The following is a 20225-nucleotide window of genomic DNA, read 5'->3' as shown; positions in this document are numbered from 1 at the left end:
ACTTGCAGTGCCAGCCAAAATGGAGTAAGACCATGACAGCCTATCTTTCCTACTAATCACAACTAAAAGTTCAAGGCAAAATACAAAAAGCAACTACCTGAGGATTCTAAAAAAATGTAAGCAAAAACAGTGTTTGTTTTTCCTACTTTCTCTTACAGATTTGACTGGAGGTCTGACACCCAGTGATACTGCGGTGGTAGCACAGGAAACAAAAACAGACAGAAACCCCATATTTCTAGCTAGATGAATGGGGAAAGAGAGCTTCCACGAGCTAAAGTCTGTGGGGGAATATTTGGCTTTTTTTCTCCTTTTTTCCCTCTGGTCTTGACTGAGAGGGCCAGGCTTGGGCAGTTAGGACACCAAGAAAAACCCTGTCTTTCTAAACAAGGAAACTGGGAAAGGGCACCTCTGGGTCTTTTGTTTTGCTCTTTTCTCTCACCTCTTTGCTCCAGTGTGCACCCTAGTCAGATGCTGTAGCTATGGCATCAAGCTAAAACTTCAAGAGAAACCTCATATTTCTGGCAAGAAAACGAGACTCTGCAAAACCGAGAGGAGAGGAACATCAAAACCAGGAAAAGCTGGAGAAGCAAACTCCCTAGTTCTTTGTATGAATCTGACTAAGTTCTCTGCTCATACCTTGAACTAAGCACCTGCAGGGCAGAAAAAAGCTGCATAGCAAAAGATATGTGAACTACGATTTAAATTACTTCCCAAGTTCCAAAATAATTCTTGAGTGTTGTATGTATAGAACAGATTCAACGCAACACAATAAAGCCTCTGAAAACCGAACTGACATGGAACCAGCACTCACAGATGAGACTCAACTTAAAATATGAACCAAACTGGATTGATGGCCTCCTAAAAGAAAACAAACAAACAAAAAAAATCAACATTCCCCAAAGGCTTTAATCAGAACCCAGAGTCTATGCAACAAAATATTCAAAATGTCTTGGATAAAAATCACAATTACTCAATAAACAAAGAACTGGAAAAATAGGGCCAGTTATTAAGGAAAAATAAACAGCTGCCAATAAAGCAATTATAATTAGAAAGTAGATGAAAATGTTATCTGTAGATACAAGCTGTACCCTAGAAAAATTCTTGCATTTTTGTATCCAAATTTATGACAAAAGTTGAGAAACAGAGGGATAAACTGTCACACGAAGCAACATTACCAATAAATAACAGCAAAACTAAACAAATACAAACACATGCAACAATCTAGGACGTTTTAAAGGCATGTTGTTGAGGAAAAGAAAGCTGCAGACGATTATATAACAATAAACTATCCTTGTAAAGTTCAACCGTTTATTAGCCATAAGCTACAGTTTTAAAAGCAAAGGAATAAACCCCAAATACAAGTGAGTATTACCTCTGGAGGAAAGCAACGGAATGGAATGGGGGGAAAGTCAGGTCTTTTAACCATAGTGGCAACCCCCTAGTTCCAAAATTACTGCTCAGTTCTCAAGTGCATATTGCTTATCTGTTACATCTATTTAAGTACCCCAAAACAATATGTTTTAAACGACATCCTATGTACATGGTGAAAGAACAGAGTTCTCGAGACTTTATTAAAAATCACTTTTTCAAAAATACGAAAAGCCCACTTCACCCCTACCGATTAGCGAAACCCGCCTTTGCCAGCCCCGGAGGGTCACAGTCACTTCCGCCCCACCTCCCTAGCCCCGCCCATCTGAGCGGAAGTACTTTCCTTTCAGGTCCTCCTGCCTGTAGGGGGCTCTCCGAGCCCTCTAGTGCCACGAAGGCCTCCCGCCTGGGCTGTCCTGGTGGCGCCTGTTAATTTAGTCCTAGAGAATATATTTTCACTGTAACTCTTTCGGCCAGAAAAAAAAAAATCTCACAGGCATCTTTTTCTGGATAATAACGTTCAAACCCAATCTAGGCCGAGTGTTTGCACTATCAAACCCTGTCGCAGTGCTGGAAAGGAGTCAGGCGGTGTGAGGACAGCCCCGGAGCGCCAAAAGTCCCCGGCCCGCTCCCTCCAGTGAAGACGTAGCTGCGGGTGGTTGTGGTGGCGGCGTCCAAGATGTCGACCAAGAATTTCAGAGTCAGTGACGGTGACTGGATTTGCCCGGACAAAAAGTGAGTTCGTGAAGGGTCCCGAGTCTGCAGCGGGGTTGGTCGTTGGAGGCTTTCTCGAGTCGATTGAGCATTTTCCGTTTTTACGATCGCTGATGCCGTCAGCCGAGTGGTGGAGAACTGCCCGATCCCGGGCGGGAAGGAGGCTCTTAGTCTCCTCACGATGGGGTCTTTCAAGAACCTTTCTTTTGATTAAGTCTTCAGCGTCTCCTCGATTATCTCTCTCCGAGGCAGCCGGTATGGAGAGGGAGATGGCCGCCCCTTTTCCTCACTCCCCACCCCACCCCCGGCCAGGTTTCTGCGATAAGGAAACCTCCCCGGTGGAGGCCAGCTCGGTGTCGGATCTCCCCCACGTGACTTCTCCTGCAGAACCTGACTCTTGTTCAGAAAACGTTGCTTTCTTGAACTCATTTGTTTGCTTCACCTAGTTTATTTTGCTGTTTTTTTTTAAATTTAATTCAAACTTTGTTTCCGTATTGTTTTTACTTTTTCCTGCCGAACGCTAACCTCTTTGGTTGGAGGAATTCTGGCTTTTTTTTTTTTAAATTGGTCTTTAATTTCCCCACAAGAATTGAACCTTTCACCTCTTCAGAACCGAAACATATGAGGTCTGTGTTTTCGCCTGCTCAGCCCTGGAGAATGCCTGCTTCAAAGAAGCACGTGTTTTAGTGGCTCTGCTGAAACCAGTGTCCTTTATTAAATTGTTTAGGAAGATTTTTATTGGCGGGTGTTTTAAGTAGGTGTATCTATTTGGAGATATACAAAAATTATTATGGAAAGTAATTGTCAAAAAAAGAATGCGCATCTCGTGTTCCAGTAAAAACTTTTGAATACTTGTCTCTAAGCAAGCCACAGATGGCATATGGAGTGCCTGGTAGTAAAGAGTGAAAACTTCGAAAATTAATTCCAATCCTATTGTTTATGTAACGTTACCTAGGCTATTTTACTTTGCTTAAAAAAAACAGATCTCCCTTAAAATGGTATAGCATAGATTGTGTAGAGCAATAAGAAGTAGCAAATACTCATCAATCAATAACTATGAATATTAGTTTTAGAATCAAATGTCAAAGAAGATTAAGGGTTTATTTCCGCAGCATTTGTCTTCCATTCTTATTTTGAGCAATTTAAGTGAAGCCTGGCGGGCTGCAGTCCGTGGGGGCACAAAGAGTCAGACAGGATTGAGCAACTGAACTGAAATGAAGCACCATGCTTCTTTACATAAAAAGTTGATGGTTCTCGATTACATAAAGATTTAAGATTACTTGAAGGGTATCAAGTCAATTTTGAGTAGAACAAACAACTGACTCGTGTTGTTGGTCACTTGTAGAATAATGTGCTTTTGACAGTGTCATTAATGACAGTATACTCAGATATTTGAACGTATTTCTAAAAGAGTGCATTTCAATTCAGTTACAAATATATGAACAGACTAACTTCTACAATGTATATAAATCCAGAAAACATTTTCAGAATGTATTTCCAATGCTTATCGGAGTCCTAAAGGATATTCTTTATTTGGGGCGGGGGACGGGGGGCAGGGTGAATGACCTAAAAGTTACTGGTGTACTTCAGTTAAGTGTCTCTTCCATACTTTGCATCTTTATTCCATTCTAGTATAATACCTAAAAAAAAAATAAATCAACTTGAGTTTAAGCTTTACATGTTATTCAGAGCATTTAACATGCTTTTATGATTTGCAGATGCACTATAAAAACCATGTTCATGAACCCATGTTTTTTGGTTGTTTAGTATCAGCATAAAGTTACAATATGTTACTTTTATGTGTTGACATTATTGGTTGTAGTTTTCCAGCTAGGTTTCAGAGGTTTAATAGATACACCCGAAACTGAGTTTTCTTTTAATTATTGAACCTATTTCTATTTTTTCTTAATTTTCCTTTGTCTTTTTACCATCCCACCTTCTGTTTCTAACAAGAGGGTAATATTAAGATCCATGAAACCATTTCTGACTTACCCATTTTCTCCCCCTTTGTTCACCTTTAGGATTTTGTATGATAGTTCTTAACAAAATTTTGTATAATCTTATTTTCTGTATGAGAGTTACTTTAAATCTTTCTGAACTCCCTGGTGCTTCATCAGTAATTGTTCAAGTGGACTCACATCTCACTTAAAAACTTTGTAACGGTATCTTGTACTTAATGATGTGTGCCAATATGAGAACACTGAGGCATAGAGATCCTTAAGTAACTTACCAGAATCACATAATTGGTAATTGAGAGATTGGAGTTTCTTATCCATGACTTTTAACTTCAAGTCTTGTATTTTTTCCACCTAAATTGTGAGGGGTTTTTTGGTTGGTTTTTGTTTTGTTTCGTTTTGTTTTGTTTTCTTGTAGTTAACATTGACATTAACATGAAAAGAGCAGTAGAAGTTCTGGACCCAGGTATATAGGGAAGACACAGTAAAAAACTGTGTAATAGAATCTTTAAAATTACATAAGTTTAATACATGTCTAAGTATTTTTTGCTTTATTTTCAGATGTGGAAATGTAAACTTTGCTAGAAGAACTAGCTGTAATAGATGTGGTCGAGGTAAGCACTTAAGGAACCTTCTGTTAAGACTGTTTATACAGACCGTTTCTTTATTTCCCCAGATTCATACTGCATTTTTCTATTTTCAGAGAAAACAACTGAGGCTAAGATGATGAAAGCAGGGGGCACTGAAATAGGAAAGACACTCGCAGAAAAGAGCCGAGGCTTATTTAGTGCTAATGACTGGCAGTGTAAAACGTATGTGTTTTAATGATCATCCTGACTTTTTTCCCATAATAATGTATGTAGCCACTACTTGTTAATACTACCTACTCTTTCTAGTCACATTGGCAAGCCACAGTATAGACTTTAAATCAAAGATCTGTTGATTGTTATTCATTCTGTATCTGATATTTAAGTATAAAGAACTTTTAAATTTTAGAATCATAAGTTGCATCCTATAGATAATTATTCCTAATTAGGTTTCTTAATATTTCTGGTTTTCACTTGCTATATTGATTTTTCCAATATCCATCTTGTCTCTTAATCAGATGAATCAAATACACATGAAAGGGCTGAATCAGAAGAGGGTCTTACACAAATTTCTGGTCTTAAAAATACTAAATTAGTATTGAATAATTTTTCAGCAACAAATTAAGTCACTGAATTTGGGATTTAGTGCATGAACTGATTCTGCAGGAGAAAAAAAAAATTTTTTAACTTTTATTTGCAGGGTATAACCTTACTCTTGAGGTGAATTTGTAGACTGGGAAATTAATAGAACATTTAATTTAAAGTGGTATTCCCCCCCCCACCCCCCACAAGACAGCAGAATCTCTGTAGATACAATTTCTCATTGATATAGCTTTTGCTTCTCTGCTTAAGTAGTTCAGTCTGTTCTAACCATACTCTCTGCTCAGAAAAAGTACATTGGTACATTTCCTTTGTAGCATCCTTAGTAAACATTTCTTTATGGTAGTGAGTTCACTCTACTTTTTATTTTAAAATTCTTAAATATTTTTGAATTGACTGTTTGTCTTATGTTATAATCTACTAATTTGACATTTTTCACTTTTAAAGTTGCAGTAACGTGAATTGGGCCAGAAGATCAGAGTGTAATATGTGTAATACTCCAAAGTATGCTAAACTGGAAGAAAGAACAGGTAAAAGTCAAACTCATTCCAACTAAATGATTTTAAAACAACTAAACATTGAAATGGATAATTAATCGCTCCATAAGAGCACAGTAAATGAGGACTGTTTATTCTGCTCTTATATTTTTTACCTTGATTTTTTTTTTCCTCTCATCCAAAGTCATCTTTTGTATGGTAATTTCACAGTTTACAAAGTAAACAGTTAAAAAGCATGAGGAAACTGTATCCTAACAAATAGTCGACATTAGGATAGTTTTAGAAATGCTTTATTCCTCTCTATCCTTTGCTAGTCTAAATGTTTGTTATTAATAATGACAGGATAATACCATTTTTTTCATTCGTTTGATTTCTTAGTATGACAAAACCAAACATGGGGCACCTTTTAAAATACTTGTCTAAAGTCTAAGTAGTAATTCTCAAAGTTAGCCATTCATTAGAATCATTTGAGAAACTGAAAATCCAGAATCCTAAACAGCTGACAAAGCTCTTTAGTGGTGGGTCCCCCAAATTTGCAGGTGTTTTAGATGGTATTTGGTCACCGTTGATCTAAATAATAACCCATCATTGACTCTGTGTGTTATCAGTTATTGCATTGTCAGCATTGTTAGTCTCTCAGTCATGTCCAACTCTTTGCGACCCCATGGACTGTAGCTGGCCAGGCTCCTCTGTCCATGGAATTCTCCAGGCAGAAATTCTGGAGTGGATTGCCATTCCTTTCTCTAGTGGATCTTGCTCCTCTAGGGATTGAACCCAGGTCTCTTGCATTGCAGGCAGATTCTTTACCGTCTGAGCCACCAGGAAAGCCTCTGTTTGTTGTCAGTAGTTGGATGAAAATATTTACCTGATAGAATGTAGTTTCCCATTATCATCAGTTAGAGCAAACACGTTATCAGTATACTTCGCATCTGATTTTGTCATTCAACAGCTTGAACAGTCAAAGGCTTCCTTCTGTTGATAGATTAGTCACCTTATTAGACCTAGGCTATTAAAACTACTTCCCTGTTTCCTTTTCCTCCCTGACTTTAGACAATTGCACTGTCTATAGATTAAGGCCTTTTAATAAGGCCTTTTTTTCCTTCTCTTACCTCTTTAACATTTATATTTTCCCCCCCTTTTTTTTAAATCTAACACTCGCACACCCCCCCCAATACATAAACCCCTTTGGTTGGTTACTCTGTTTCCTTTTTCATTGTATTTTCGTGGTCACAGAATGTTGGGTTTCTTCTAGTTCCAGTTCCTAAGCTCTCTTTTATGCTGTGTTTTCTGGGCATTTTCTTGAAGACCTAAGTTTAAGTAAGCATTGGCACACCATGATAACCAAATTTATGTCTCTAGCTCAGACTTCTTTGACCTGTATATTCAGCTACCTATTTATCATCACTACGTAAATGTCAAACTCATTATATCTAAACTGAATTCGTGATTTTCCCCCAGGACCTGGCCCTCTTCTAGTGATCTCTTTCTCATGATTGGTACCACCCACCATATGCTTGTTACATAAACCAGAAACTTAGACATTCTTCTTAATAACTCTTTCATCTCTCTTGTTCCCCCAAGTCTTCTCCATCATTTCCCTAGGCAGAGATTCAACTTTATCCTGTTTCTTGGGGAAAAAAAAAACAGCCACCTTGTTGTTGTACATATATCCCACACAGCCAGGAGTTCTTTGTTCGCAACTAAAATTCCATTTGTTTAAAACATTTTGCTTTGATTGCTTTTAGGAAAAAGTCCAGAATCTTAACAGTTATAAGAATTGTAATCCCCAGAAGCCTTTCATTTATTCACATTCTCTTTGACCTGTTTTGTGATTCCTCCTTTAAAAGTTTGACTAATGCAAGAGCTAAAATCTTAACAACTGAAGTTGTCGAAGTTTAATAACCTTACTTTCCTTTACCCATTATCTTTTTTGTGTCCTGACCCTTTACCATTTCCCTTGATATAAGTAGTTGTCATAGCCCGTCATTGTTGAAGATGTGAACTAATAATATACTGTTACTGTCTAGTTTGTCTTTATTATTTGTTCTCTTTGCTGGTTAATCAAAATATAGATTCTCAGAATTTTCAAAGTAGTGTCTCAGTTCTTCTTTGAAGCACATGTTACATTCATACCCTTTTCTCTCTTCACTTACATTGTCACAACCCTAATTCAGGCCTATTTTAAATCTGTTTGATCCTTTACTGATCTTTGCTCACATTTTACATTTTTTGAGACAAATCTTAAGATTTTATTTTAACACTTGCTAAAAATCTATAGAGGTTGCTTGTTTCATATAAACTGTATCATAAATGATGCCAGAACTGTGGTGTTTCCTATACTCAAATATTGAGTATAGAATTGAAGAAATATTTATTGGCCATTGGGCACGATGCAGGGGAATACTTGGTTAAGCAAACTAGAAATATAAAGGCAAAAATTAATGAAGTCTTCAAGAGAGCAGTGTTTAGGCTAAGAAGTGAAAGTTAGTAGCAAGTTGAGAGATCATTCCAAGCAAAAGCAAACAGCTTATATGAATCAGGCCCTAACACTTAAAAGAATTTAGCATATTGGGTGAATTCTAGCAGCTTCAGAAATAGGCAAAGGCCATGTAAATCATAGTAAGAAGTTTTATTTTATTCTAAATATAATGGGCAATAAATTTTAACAAGGTATTGACATTTCTAATTTTTAAATATTACTGGTTTATAGAAAAAGAATTAGGGGGTGGGAGTGGCAAGCATGGAAGCAAGAAGACCAGTTTTTACAATATTCCCTGAAAGCTTCAAACCAGTAGAGTGAGGGAAACACATAAATAAGCCAGTTATTCTTCTCCCTTGTTATTCAGTGGAGATGATGCTGAAGGCTTTTTTTTTTTTTTTTAATGTTATAGCTACTCATTTCTCACATAGAAAAACTTCATGAGGTGTATTTGTTGTATGAACTCATACAACATACCTTAATGAATTGCTAGCCGATTAGTTCTTCTATAACTGTGTGAGAGAACATGAAAATAGCTTTGTGTTTGCTATCATGCTTATTTTGCAGTGATTTTGCTTACACACCTATGCAAAACTACCTGTTATACCTATTTTGGATAATTGATTCTTTGGCTCCCCATGTTTGCCTTACCATTATTTTACTTTCAGATTACTGACTGGACAAAGAACTCTACTGAAACTATTGATTTTAAATAGCAGTGCTTAATATGTTTACATTTCCACATATAAATAGTCCAGTTTTTCTGTACTGTTGGCTTATAGTCATCCTATTATATAATTTTTTTTCCTTTTTTATTGCGTGAATCATTTTGCATTAATTTTTTACCTTCTTCAAAGTATTGTGAGGTTTAAGTCTTCACATCTCTTACGTCTCAGGACATACTGCCATAATATTAAATATATATCTAGAGCCAAGAAACTATATTGTTGAATTATAATTTTCTACAGCATTTATCTCTCAAATTATCATTGAATATGAGCCTTTTTCTTTTTTTAAATTACTAGTCTTAGTCACAGCATGCAGGATCTTTGATCTTCATTTCGGCATGCAGGATGCTTTTTAGCTTTTAGTTGCATGGAAGCTTTTAGTTGCAGCATATAGGATCTAGTTCCCTGACCAGGGACTGAATCTGGGGCCCTGCTTTGGGAACGTGGAATCTTAGTCACTAGACCACCAAGGAAATCCCTGAGGTATTTTCTTGAGATGAGCATATACCTAATTTTACTTGATTTTTTTTTCTTTTAATATTTGATACTATGAAAAACTAGAGCCAGGATTTTATTAAGGAAAAGTTGTTATTTATAATTTAAAACACTTCACTTTTGGGTCATATGCATAGAAACGAGGAAATTCTTGTATATTACAGTTGGAGTCTGTTTTATCTCTGGAACAAGGTAGGAAGAGGAAAAAAGGGATGATATCAAGTATTCTGAGGATAGACACAGATATATTGCAGTTTTCACCGGTACAGAGTATAGTGAGGAAAAGAAAGGCCACTGCATTAATGTGGGATTTTTTTTTAAGTGAGTTAATTTTATTGCATTATTTTACTGGGACACTTATATCCTCTCTACTGTTAGCTTGTGGCTCTTACAAAATGATGAGAGATTGAGTTTTTTAATACCTATGACTGACAGATTTAAAGTTGCAAATCTTAAATTTTTAAAAAATGCTTTTTTCGTCTATAAATTTAACATTTTGCTGATTCATTAAATCCTTAAATCTGGGAATCACTCTTTGTGTGGCGGTACTGTTCTGAAATATGTGAGGTAGTTAGGTTATGTTACTCTTAACCACCTCTGTATTTTTTTCAGTGGGAGATATTTTTCAGAAGTTCTCATCTCTTTCTCTAAAACTCACTCACTTTCTTCTTCTAATCTTTGTTAAGCCTGTGTCACAGATCTGGAAGTCTAATTGTAGATAGTAGCTGTGGCAGTAAATAATAATGGTGTATTGATCCTGATTGGTCTTCATTAGAATATTTTCAGTTGAAAAGTTTACTGGCTTCTTCAGAAAAGCTGAGTGACTTTGTGTATTTTAAACCGATTTTTATGTTCTTCGTTGCGTCATTATATTTGCCTATCTAATTATTTTCCAAGCTCTAACTGTATTTTAGCCCAGCAAAATTTCAGTGTGTCAAAAGATTTCAAGCTATTTTTAACTAGCAAACAGTGAAATTTGATTATTAGTTCTTACTGAGCCCACTTCTCCCAAAATAATTATGATTAAAACCACAGAGGAAAGTCATTTTAAAACTTGGTTATAGCAGATGTTTAAGGAGATGTTTTCCATCCATATATTCCATGTATTACTGAAATCATATAGGCAGGACATTTTGAAATTGAGAAGAGCTAAAATTGTAGCCATGGGACTTTTCCAGCTATATCCAACTTTGAGGCTGTTCTCTGTAGTGATACTTTATTTTTTATTTTTGAGACCAATAGTTTATTAAAAGGATAAACAGATGTCTTTGATAAGATTTTATTTTTCCTATTACTTGTAGGTGATTTTGGTGAATTATAACAATTTGTGCTCCCCCCTCCTTAGGATATGGTGGTGGTTTTAATGAAAGAGAAAATGTTGAATACATAGAAAGAGAAGAATCTGATGGTGAATATGATGAGGTAAGATATACATTAGTGTGTAGGTTGAATGCAGCTTAGAGAAACATGTTAGAAAATATCTTATATAAAAAAAGAAAATACTATATGTATCTCATTTTTGTAAGTACGTTAAGTCTTTTAGAGCAGCTTATCATTTTATTGGAGGTCATAATTGACTTAAACATATAATTGACTTAAAAATACATGTTGACACCTAAATATATAAAAGTAATTTCTTAAGAAAAATATTTTAATACTTTTAGCTAACAGAAATATATTGAAACTTTTTCTCTAGTTTGGACGTAAGAAGAAAAAATACAGAGGGAAGGCAGTTGGTCCTGCGTCTATTTTAAAGGAAGTTGAAGATAAAGAGTCTGAGGGAGAAGAAGAGGATGAGGATGAAGATCTTTCTAAATATAAATTAGATGAGGTAGCTTCTTTCCTTACCGTATTTCCCCTTTGTCTTGTTCAAGCTATGGCATATGAATGTCTTTGACAACCTTTGGCTTATGGTGAAGATGTGTTCTACAGTGTCATCATTTGTTTCCACAAAAATTATGATCTGTTTTACCAAGCGTTATTCTGACTTGAGATATACAGTAGTGACTGAGACAGAACATGCTTCTCTTAACTTAAATTGCAGAGAGGAAAAGACAGAAACAGTATAATTTCAATAGCAATAATATTATGAAGATGCATGATGTGGTAGATCATTAGAAGAGCTACTTTGGTTTCAGTGAATGGGGGATTTCTGAGACAGTGAAATTTGTGTTGAGACTTTAGTGATGAGTGATATGATGGAGCCCACTGTAAGGGCTGGGATCAGAGCATTTTTAGGGCAGTGAAAACAACAAATAAAGTTTCCCATAGTAGGAAACAAGCCAGCAACATCCAAAAAATCATACATGGGCTAGTGTGGTTAGAACAGAGGGGAGAAGGTAATAAGGGGGTCAGCAAACACATCAAGTCTGGTGATGTTTATTCTGTGGGGCCTCAGTGTAAACTTTTATGGATGAATAGATCCAGATTAAGGGTGCTTTGAGGTCTGACCATAGGAGGCCCTCAAATGCACATAAAACAATATGGAACAAGTTTGAAAAAGAAACAAGTGAGGTATATTTATCTAATCTGTGTTTTAGAGATGACTGTCAACATACTGAAATATTGGGGAGACAGAATGAATTCCCACAGTTAGACTTCCTAAAAGGGTGTACTAGAGAAAGGAATGAAGTTCTGAACTAAGTCTTAAAGGAGATGCATTTAAGAACTTTTATTCTTGACAGTTTATATGGTAATACATTGTGTGAAAAAGAAAATGAGTATGATTTCTACATTTACATCTTTGAAATGCCTGAGACAGTCATTCAGTCTGTTTAGCTGAGATCAGGAATGTAGTAGTCAGATTTCAGGATTGTGAGTGAATTTGTTGAGATGTTAGTTATAAAATATGTTCATATGAAGATGTCCATTACATAGAACTATTCATCATTCCTAGTAGACAACATTGATACCTCAAGGTCTAAATATAATTGATTGTGGATTTTTGTTAGGATGAGGATGAAGATGATGCTGATCTCTCAAAATATAATCTTGATGCCAGTGAAGAAGAAGATAGTAATAAAAAGAAATCTAACAGACGAAGTCGTTCAAAGTCTCGGTCTTCACACTCACGATCTTCATCACGCTCATCCTCCCCCTCCAGTTCAAGGTCTAGGTCCAGGTAAACGGGTACAGGTCAAGGGTAACACCAGTCAAAATGTCAGTATCTAACTTCTTTACTTATAAATTTTGTTTTTCTTAACTAAACTTTCCTTTTATTTTAGAGTTTTCATTCAAGTTACCATTTAAAAGATCATTTTTTTTCTATCTTAGTGCCGTGAAGTTATTATCGAGTATTTCAGAAGTACAGAATTTTAATATGAAACTTCCTTAGTCCAGTTTAGCACCATGCCTTTTATTAAAATAGACTCTAAAAATTCAATTAAATCATTATTATAGATACTTAATTATCTAAAGAGACAGTTTTACATTCAGAAAACTCAAAGTGAAGATTTCTATTTCCACTGATGATTTTAAACACTAGTACAGAAATTTTCTAGGCATTGATTGAACTGCTGCTTATTACAGTGTTTTATTTGGCATAGGTACTCTGAATACAGGAGAAATTTGTCTGTATTCTATTATCCTAATGCTCATACTTTAGAGCTGTCCAGGAATAAATTAGAGGATTTAATTTGTGTTATACTTGCATATTATTTTGTTAGTAATGTAAAGTTTTAATAAAAAGTCACTGATTGTGTAGTCAACAATAAAAAGTTTTAGTTGAGAAAAAGCAACACTTTATGTAAGCAAAATTCCCTTGAAGAACTCCTATTTAGTTAAGTGAAACTATGTGCAATTAATTTCAACTGTATTTAGGAATAAAATATTAGCTAAGTACTTAGGTAATTTTTGAGTTATTGTAAAGCCTGAAAACTTAGCAGTGTTATAAAGATACTTTTAAGGTAAAAGTTAATGTTTTTCTGCAAATTGTTATTTTCAGGAACAAATTAAGTATAAATTAAATTACTAAATGAAATTTATTTAATTTGTTGACTCTTTAAATGGAAGTGGACCGTATTTCCTGTCATTTTTCAGTAATTTCCTAAAACAGTGACAGGATTATCAGTGTAGTTTCCCTTTAATTCTCAAATCTTTGAGTAGACAGAAAACATACAGGTTAAAAACATACCATGTCAGTACTGAAGCTTTATGCTAACTAATGACCAAGAAAATAGATTTCAAGTTAAATATAAACTGCCATATTCCTGAATGTATCAGTCCCTCCCAGGTTACTTTTAAGTAATTGTGAACAAAAAGTATTCAATACTTTTTTCAATACTTTTTTTAAAAAAAAGTATTGAATTTTATCTGTACAATCTTAAAAGCGTTTTTAAAGAAATCTTGTCAAACTTGGAAAGTTGTTCAGTCTCGCAAAGTCATGTCCAACTCTTTGTGATCCCGTGAACTTGAAAAGTAGTTGATTATTTTCAAAAATTATTAAAGTTTTGGCATAATTGTTAATACAGATTAAAAGTTTTAAATGAACCTTAAAATACTGTGTTTTGAAAATATATATCCCAAATAGTTATTATATGAAAATGAATCCTAATGCATAGTTTTCTTTCAGTGTTCATATCACAAAGCTTAATTAAATGGTCCTGGAAAAAAATATCCTTCCATGTTGTTCCAGGTCGCGTTCAAGAAGTTCTTCCAGTTCGCAGTCAAGATCTCGTTCCAGTTCCAGAGAACGTTCGAGATCTCGTGGGTCGAAATCAAGGTGAATGAGGTAGCATCTCTCTGTAAAGCAGAGAGAGAAAATATTTAAAGGCTGCAGAAGGCGTTGCTTTTTTTCCTCTTATTTTGCTTCTATTTGTCAATTTTATTTTAGCATTAGAAAACTAATGCTCTTGCCTCAGCTTAATTTTCTCACCGTGAGATGTCTCCATTGCCAGCAGTGTGCCAAGACATTCCCATGATTGAATTAAGGTGGTTATTTTGCATTGTGCAAGGTTTGCTATTTTTGTGCTAAAATGTGATGAAATGGGAAGATGCAGCCGAGGTTTATCACCAAATGCCTACTCATTAAAGTTATTTTGCAGTAGGAATTATAATAAGTATGCAGATAAAAAGAAAAAGTTTACTTCATGTTTAAAAGGTAGAAAAATAACTGCCTCAACACAGTTTTGCAAGGCAATTATTTCAGTATTTACAGAAATAATTCTGTAATTTACATCAGATAAAGTGGGTTTTATTTTCACTTCTCTGTAATACAACAAGGAATATTATACACAGTGTGTGTAGTATGTAAGAAGTATAGACACTTAAATTCCACAAATTAAATAGTTGGTTGGTGGTTTAGGTAGAATGTGATCTTGAAGCATTTTTGTTAACTTCAGGTTGCATTTAGTTAGCACTGCAGAGGGAAAAATAATTTGTAAAGAAGCAAGTGAGAAACTAGCTTTTGGTCTCTTAAAGTTTTTTCTAGACTTGGTCAAAATATGCTGCCATTCTTTTTAATTTAATTTGTTGATCTATTAAAAACATCTAACAAGAATAAGAAAATAACTAAAATCCCACTTAAATGGAATTACACTGAAGTGTAGTGTTAGCTAGTTGGTAAAAATAATTGCTTAATACCTTATTTTAGAGCCAAATCTGTAGCATTAGAGGGCAACTACAATTCGATAATATTAAGAAGAATGATATACACACTTGTATTAAGTTAATATGATAGAAAGCAAGTTAGATTATTGTTATTATGTATTATCAGTGTTTCAGTTCTTTTATTTGAGTGCTTCTTAGATGAAGATCCTTAGGTCCTAGTTCCTTTGGGAAGCACTTTAAGGTTTACAGAACAGCCTTCATATTCTTTTCAAACATTTTTTTCATTGCTTATAACTTTCCAAAGAATTCTCCTTTTGGGCTTTCTGATTTTATTTTAAGCCCAAAGGTGAATTTTTTGGGAAGTTTGAGCTAAATTACTTCAACCAAAATACGTAAATGAAGAAATACTGTATTTAAACATTTGCACATTTACCTCTACCTGAAACATGTGAATGTCAACACTTCATACTTCATGGATAGTAATCCTTCATAAAAACAAATACTGTTAATCAAGTTTTAAAGTTACTTTATTTTTCTTTGAATGTTTTAATGGTTTAATAGCTACTGTTTTATGTCATTTTGTCCTCGTATACCTGCTTTTACTAAAGCAACTTAACTATTAAGTTGCTTAATTCCACAACAAACTGTTATTATTTTCTTCAGGAAGTTGTATAATACATATTTTTTCCCCAAATGGAAGGATGTAGTTTCTAGACATAAAGTTATATAAATGCTTACCTGTTAGTTTTGCTTCTTACACTTTAAAATGGAAGCCTTTAAATTTTAGAAAACGAATTTAAGATTCTATTTTAATACATTAGACTAGTTTTTAATTAAAGTAGTGAGCACTTACCTAGTGGTGAATTTAAATTAAATAGAATTGATTTCATGGTTGAACCAGAAGTCTTCTGTTGAGTAAGCAGTAAGTATTCTTTCTTATAAAATTTCTGTAGCTATAAATTGTTTATTTTTGGAGCTAGAAACTAAACCATCTGCCTCATTTCTTCTTTTAATGAAATGTTTGATTTGTTTCTCAATCAATGAAGATCCAGCTCCAGGTCCCACAGGGGTTCTTCTTCCCCACGAAAAAGATCTTACTCAAGTTCATCATCATCTCCTGAGAGGAACAGAAAGAGAAGTCGTTCTAGATCTTCTTCATCTGGTGATCGAAAAAAAAGACGAACAAGATCACGGTCACCTGAAAGGTTTGGGTTTCTGTAGAAATAAGAATGGGTGTTCTTAAGTGTGTTTAGTAGATTAACTGAACTTAGTCAAGGATTAGGTTTTCATTATCTCCTTTGTTACCCACTTTAAACTCAACTGTGAACTTCAAAAAACAGATTAATTACTTTGTTTACTCTATGTGTTTTAATCAGGTTGTTTAGAAAAGTAGATCAAGCTACTCTCTTCCACTCTCTGATTATTTTATTGTTTAAATTTTTATTTTCATATATAATTATTATAGCCAACTCTCGGTTATTTCTGTCTCTTAAGTTTCTAATTCAAAAGCTGTGTGTTGATGTAATTTAGAGATTGATTTGTATAAGTATTAATTTATGCTATCTGTTTTACATTAAATATTAGAAACTGTAGGATTCTAGGGCATCTAATAAGCTAATTAACTATTACAGATAATTGGAAGTCTGTCCTTATTTAAATATGTATAAATACATTTCCACAACAAATTGTTGTTTTTGTTCCCTTTATAAAGAAATTGTTCTTATAGCTAATATATTTTTATCTTTCAGTCCGAATTCCTTTTTTGTAGAAACAGATCTTGACTAGATTACTTTACCTGTGTTGATATTTTTAAAATTTGGAGAGTGTGTCATCTGTCAGCCTTTTCTGAAGCAGACTAAATAATTATTCAGTTTCATTATTTTTCTCTTTTTCCTCAGTGTCTAATTATATAGCCATTTTAATGGCTTCCTTAATAATCTTTGCAAATTTTTATATCCCTTCGGCTTGTGAAAAGTAAGGATTAGATAAAATCTGATTTTTCCTGTCAATGCTAGAGTTAACCTCTTCTTGTACATAATGATTGGTTTTGCGTCTTCCCATTTTGAAGTGTAGATATCAAGGTTACACACAGCTAGTTTCATTTCTGTGCATTTATTCCTTTGTTTTAAAAAAAATTACTCCGTACTTTATGAAATTCATTCTGTTGCTTTTTTACCACTTCTTCAAATTTTTATCTTAGCCACATATAATCCCCCTAGTTTGTTGTCATCTAAACTTAATGAACATGTTCTCTATTCCATAAGCCAGGTGATTGGTGAAAACACTAAACAACCCTGAGCCCAGGGCCAACCCCTCGGAACACCACTACTTTACCCAGGTTGATATATTGACTTATTCATACTAGCTGCATGAATATAATCCTGTAACTTAATTGTACAGTCATCTTGTGCGACCTAGATTTCCAAAACATAATTATTTTTGGATATATATTCGCATACACAGTCAGAAGCCTTGCTATATCTGTTTTACGTATAGCTTTACCACACTATGTACAGTATATCAGAAAGAACGATTTAGTCACACTGCCATTACCCAGTTTATATGCCTTTGTTGTATTAATCTGTAGTTGTATACAACTTTGCAAGGCTTTCCTTCATTGCCCTAAATAATTGAGAGGTGGCTATATCTTAAGAGATTTTTTAATTATGGTTGCACTGCTACTGGGCTCATATCCAAAGTTAAATACTAGTTCATTTTATGTGTATAAGTTTATATCTTAGATTTTAATTATTCCTTTTACCAGTTTAATGAGGTTTAATTTTTCCTATTCTCAAAGTCATATAAAGGAAGTTGATATTCAGCTCCAGCTTACTAGATTACCTGTTTTCCCCATTATGTCTTACAGGCACCACAGGTCACCTTCTGGATCATCCCATTCTGGTTCCCGTTCAAGTTCAAAAAAGAAATAATGTATTAAAATTTACATCTTAAAAAAAAGTCCAATATAATGCATGAAGCATATTTTTTAAGAAGTTGGTGTCTTACTTGGTCAGAAGTGCTAACTCTGCTAGTAGAGGTGCATGCCTTTCATTGCTTTTCAGAAAAATACAGCTGTGTTTATTTGTGAAGTTAAAAGTAAACAGTATTTTAAGCCATGATGTCCCAAAATAGATGCTTTGTTTGTCATTCATTATTTACATCCATTTGTTTTTTTAAGCTATAACATCTCAGCTATAACAAAGTACTTTGTTTTCTAACTTAAACTCTTGTTTTTCTCATCTCCAAATATGAGCATTATCTAGGCTTGTCTGGACTTTGGGCATGGAGGCAAGACTGTGGTAAAGTAGTTGGAAACAATCTGTTTATGTTAATCTGGGGAAAGGACTCAGCCTATTTGTTAACCTGTTTCAAAGTGATTCTTACTAGAAAAAGTTTAACAGATTGTTTAACAGTTAACTAGAAACTTCTTTATTTTGAAATTCCCTGTTAAGGGTGCCTTAGAATCATTGTCTCTATCTAGTTTTACTTCTTGCACCACCAAGTTTAATACAGAAAAGTTTTGTGAATTGCAGAGGAGAAAGATATTAGTTTCTGCCTTTCTGACACACTGATTTTGAACAAGAATGCCTAGCAGTTCATCTCTACTAATGTGGTTGATGAGAAAAACATATATAAGTGTTTAATGTTTTCAGAACCTTTGTGTGATACCTTTTAAAAAGTCAGTTATCACACAATAGGATAGACAAAATTAAATCCTAGTTAATGAATAAATTGAAGAAAGCTTTGGAATATATTTCTCTTTGGGTATAAGACCAACAGAGACAAGACATTGTGAATTTAAATGAACATTTGCTTTAAGGTGTTTAAACACTGCACAAAATTTTCTCCTGAGTAACAAATGCTTATTTCCTCATGACATAAGCAGAAATAATTGCTACTATTCACTTGAAATTACTTATGGCTTAAAATACTTTCAAGATTTGTTTTATTTCTCAAAACCTGGTCATTTGAGCTCTATTTTGTCTTCTGGTTTTTAAAAAAAGGTTTCTCTTAACAGTATCTTCAGTGACAATGCAAGGTAAGTATATTAAGGGAAGTTGACAGATGTGCTTGGGAACTTTTTGTGCATGGAAATCAATACCCACATTTTTTGTTTTTGTTTTTTGTTTGTTTTTCCTTAACATTCATGTCTACTGCAACTGAAAATTAAAATGTTTTAAGGTACTTAGTAGACAGATAAAAATTACATTTGTTCTTTATTTTAAAATGAGTGATTTTTCTCTTCAGTTTATCTAAAGATGAAAGCAAAATAGCGTATGTAGAAATATTTTGATGATATTTTTACAGTAAACTTCCCCTGCTTTTTTTATGTCTTTAATTTTTTTTGCTACATTTACTGTAGGTTGCACAAGAACTTTTACTCTCTTGTAATTGTGCCTCAGACTTCTTGAAAGTCCACCTTCTAAATTGCCCAGATGATCTTCTAGATTCTACATGCTATTGTTGGTTTATTCTTGTGCTTTCTGTATTTAAAACTTTGACTGTACTAATAAGCAAATGCAAGGTTATAAACTTAGCTAATAGTAGTTTACAGACAATTTGAATGATTATGATTTTATTTGGTTTAAGCTGTACTAGTATATTTCATAAGGAAATGATGCTGTCGACAAATGTAAATAAAGCTTGTGAGTCAAGCATCAAGTGATGTTTGTTAGAAATAAATTAGAATTTTTAAGCTCTGATTTAACGTTCATTTTTAAACTATTTGCAGTCTGGTTTATTACTTTTGATTGTGCATTTTAGACTCCCTGTGTTCACTTACCTTTATGTAAAGTCACCTTATTTTTATATATGAATGTTTGGTTTAAAACATGCCAAAGCCATGATCACTATAATCTTTGTCACTCAGCAATTTTTGACTTTTTTTAAACAGAGAGTACCCAAACTAGTTGAACACTCTGCACCAGAACATATCTTATTCCATGTGGCAAATAACATGTCATAGTGTGCTTCTTAGCACTTAACAGGTATCTTTTTAACTGTTAAGTGTTCTTAATTTCTATTTAGAATCCTTTTATCTAAACAATATTGAATAGTTGGTATTGGCAACAGATTCCAAGTTCAGAGCAAGCTGTAAGCAGAAAACTCTCTAGCACATATACCAAGGTAAAACTGATTTTTTTTTTCTCACATCTTCTTGATATTTGGCTTCCACAGCCAGTGCTGTTTTAATAGATGCTGGTAAGAAGGTATGAAATTTCTCTCTTCTTCCCTAACAATTTTGACATAATTGT

The 20225-nt window shown here is 34.1% G+C and overlaps 1 protein-coding gene and 1 non-coding gene across 4 annotated transcripts; both read left to right on the top strand.

Moving 5' to 3' along the window:
* On the top strand, positions 1802-19673 carry ZRANB2 (zinc finger RANBP2-type containing 2). 3 transcript variants are annotated; one of them, XR_001295506.2, is made up of 11 exons: positions 1803-2103; positions 4599-4651; positions 4741-4849; positions 5672-5754; positions 10769-10845; positions 11120-11254; positions 12375-12544; positions 14057-14143; positions 16017-16175; positions 17239-17308; positions 17837-19673. XR_001295506.2 is itself a non-coding variant. In XM_005678265.3 (11 exons), exons 1-10 carry the CDS (start codon positions 2048-2050, stop codon positions 17266-17268), a joined length of 963 nt encoding a protein of 320 aa, XP_005678322.1. In that variant the 5' UTR covers positions 1805-2047; the 3' UTR covers positions 17269-17308; positions 17837-19673. The 3 variants fall into 3 exon arrangements, 2 of the variants coding, with proteins under 2 accessions (XP_005678321.1, XP_005678322.1); XM_005678265.3 differs by having other exon boundaries at positions 1805-2103; positions 17235-17308; XM_005678264.3 differs by lacking the exon at positions 17239-17308 and having other exon boundaries at positions 1802-2103.
* MIR186 (microRNA 186) lies at positions 15256-15341 on the top strand. The gene has a single exon (NR_129618.1). It is a non-coding gene; the product is annotated as a microRNA 186 (primary transcript).

This window comes from Capra hircus, chromosome 3, assembly GCF_001704415.2.
Source record: "Capra hircus breed San Clemente chromosome 3, ASM170441v1, whole genome shotgun sequence".
In the NCBI taxonomy this organism is placed as follows: Eukaryota; Metazoa; Chordata; class Mammalia; order Artiodactyla; family Bovidae; genus Capra; species Capra hircus.
This window is presented reverse-complemented; position numbering and strand designations above follow the sequence as displayed.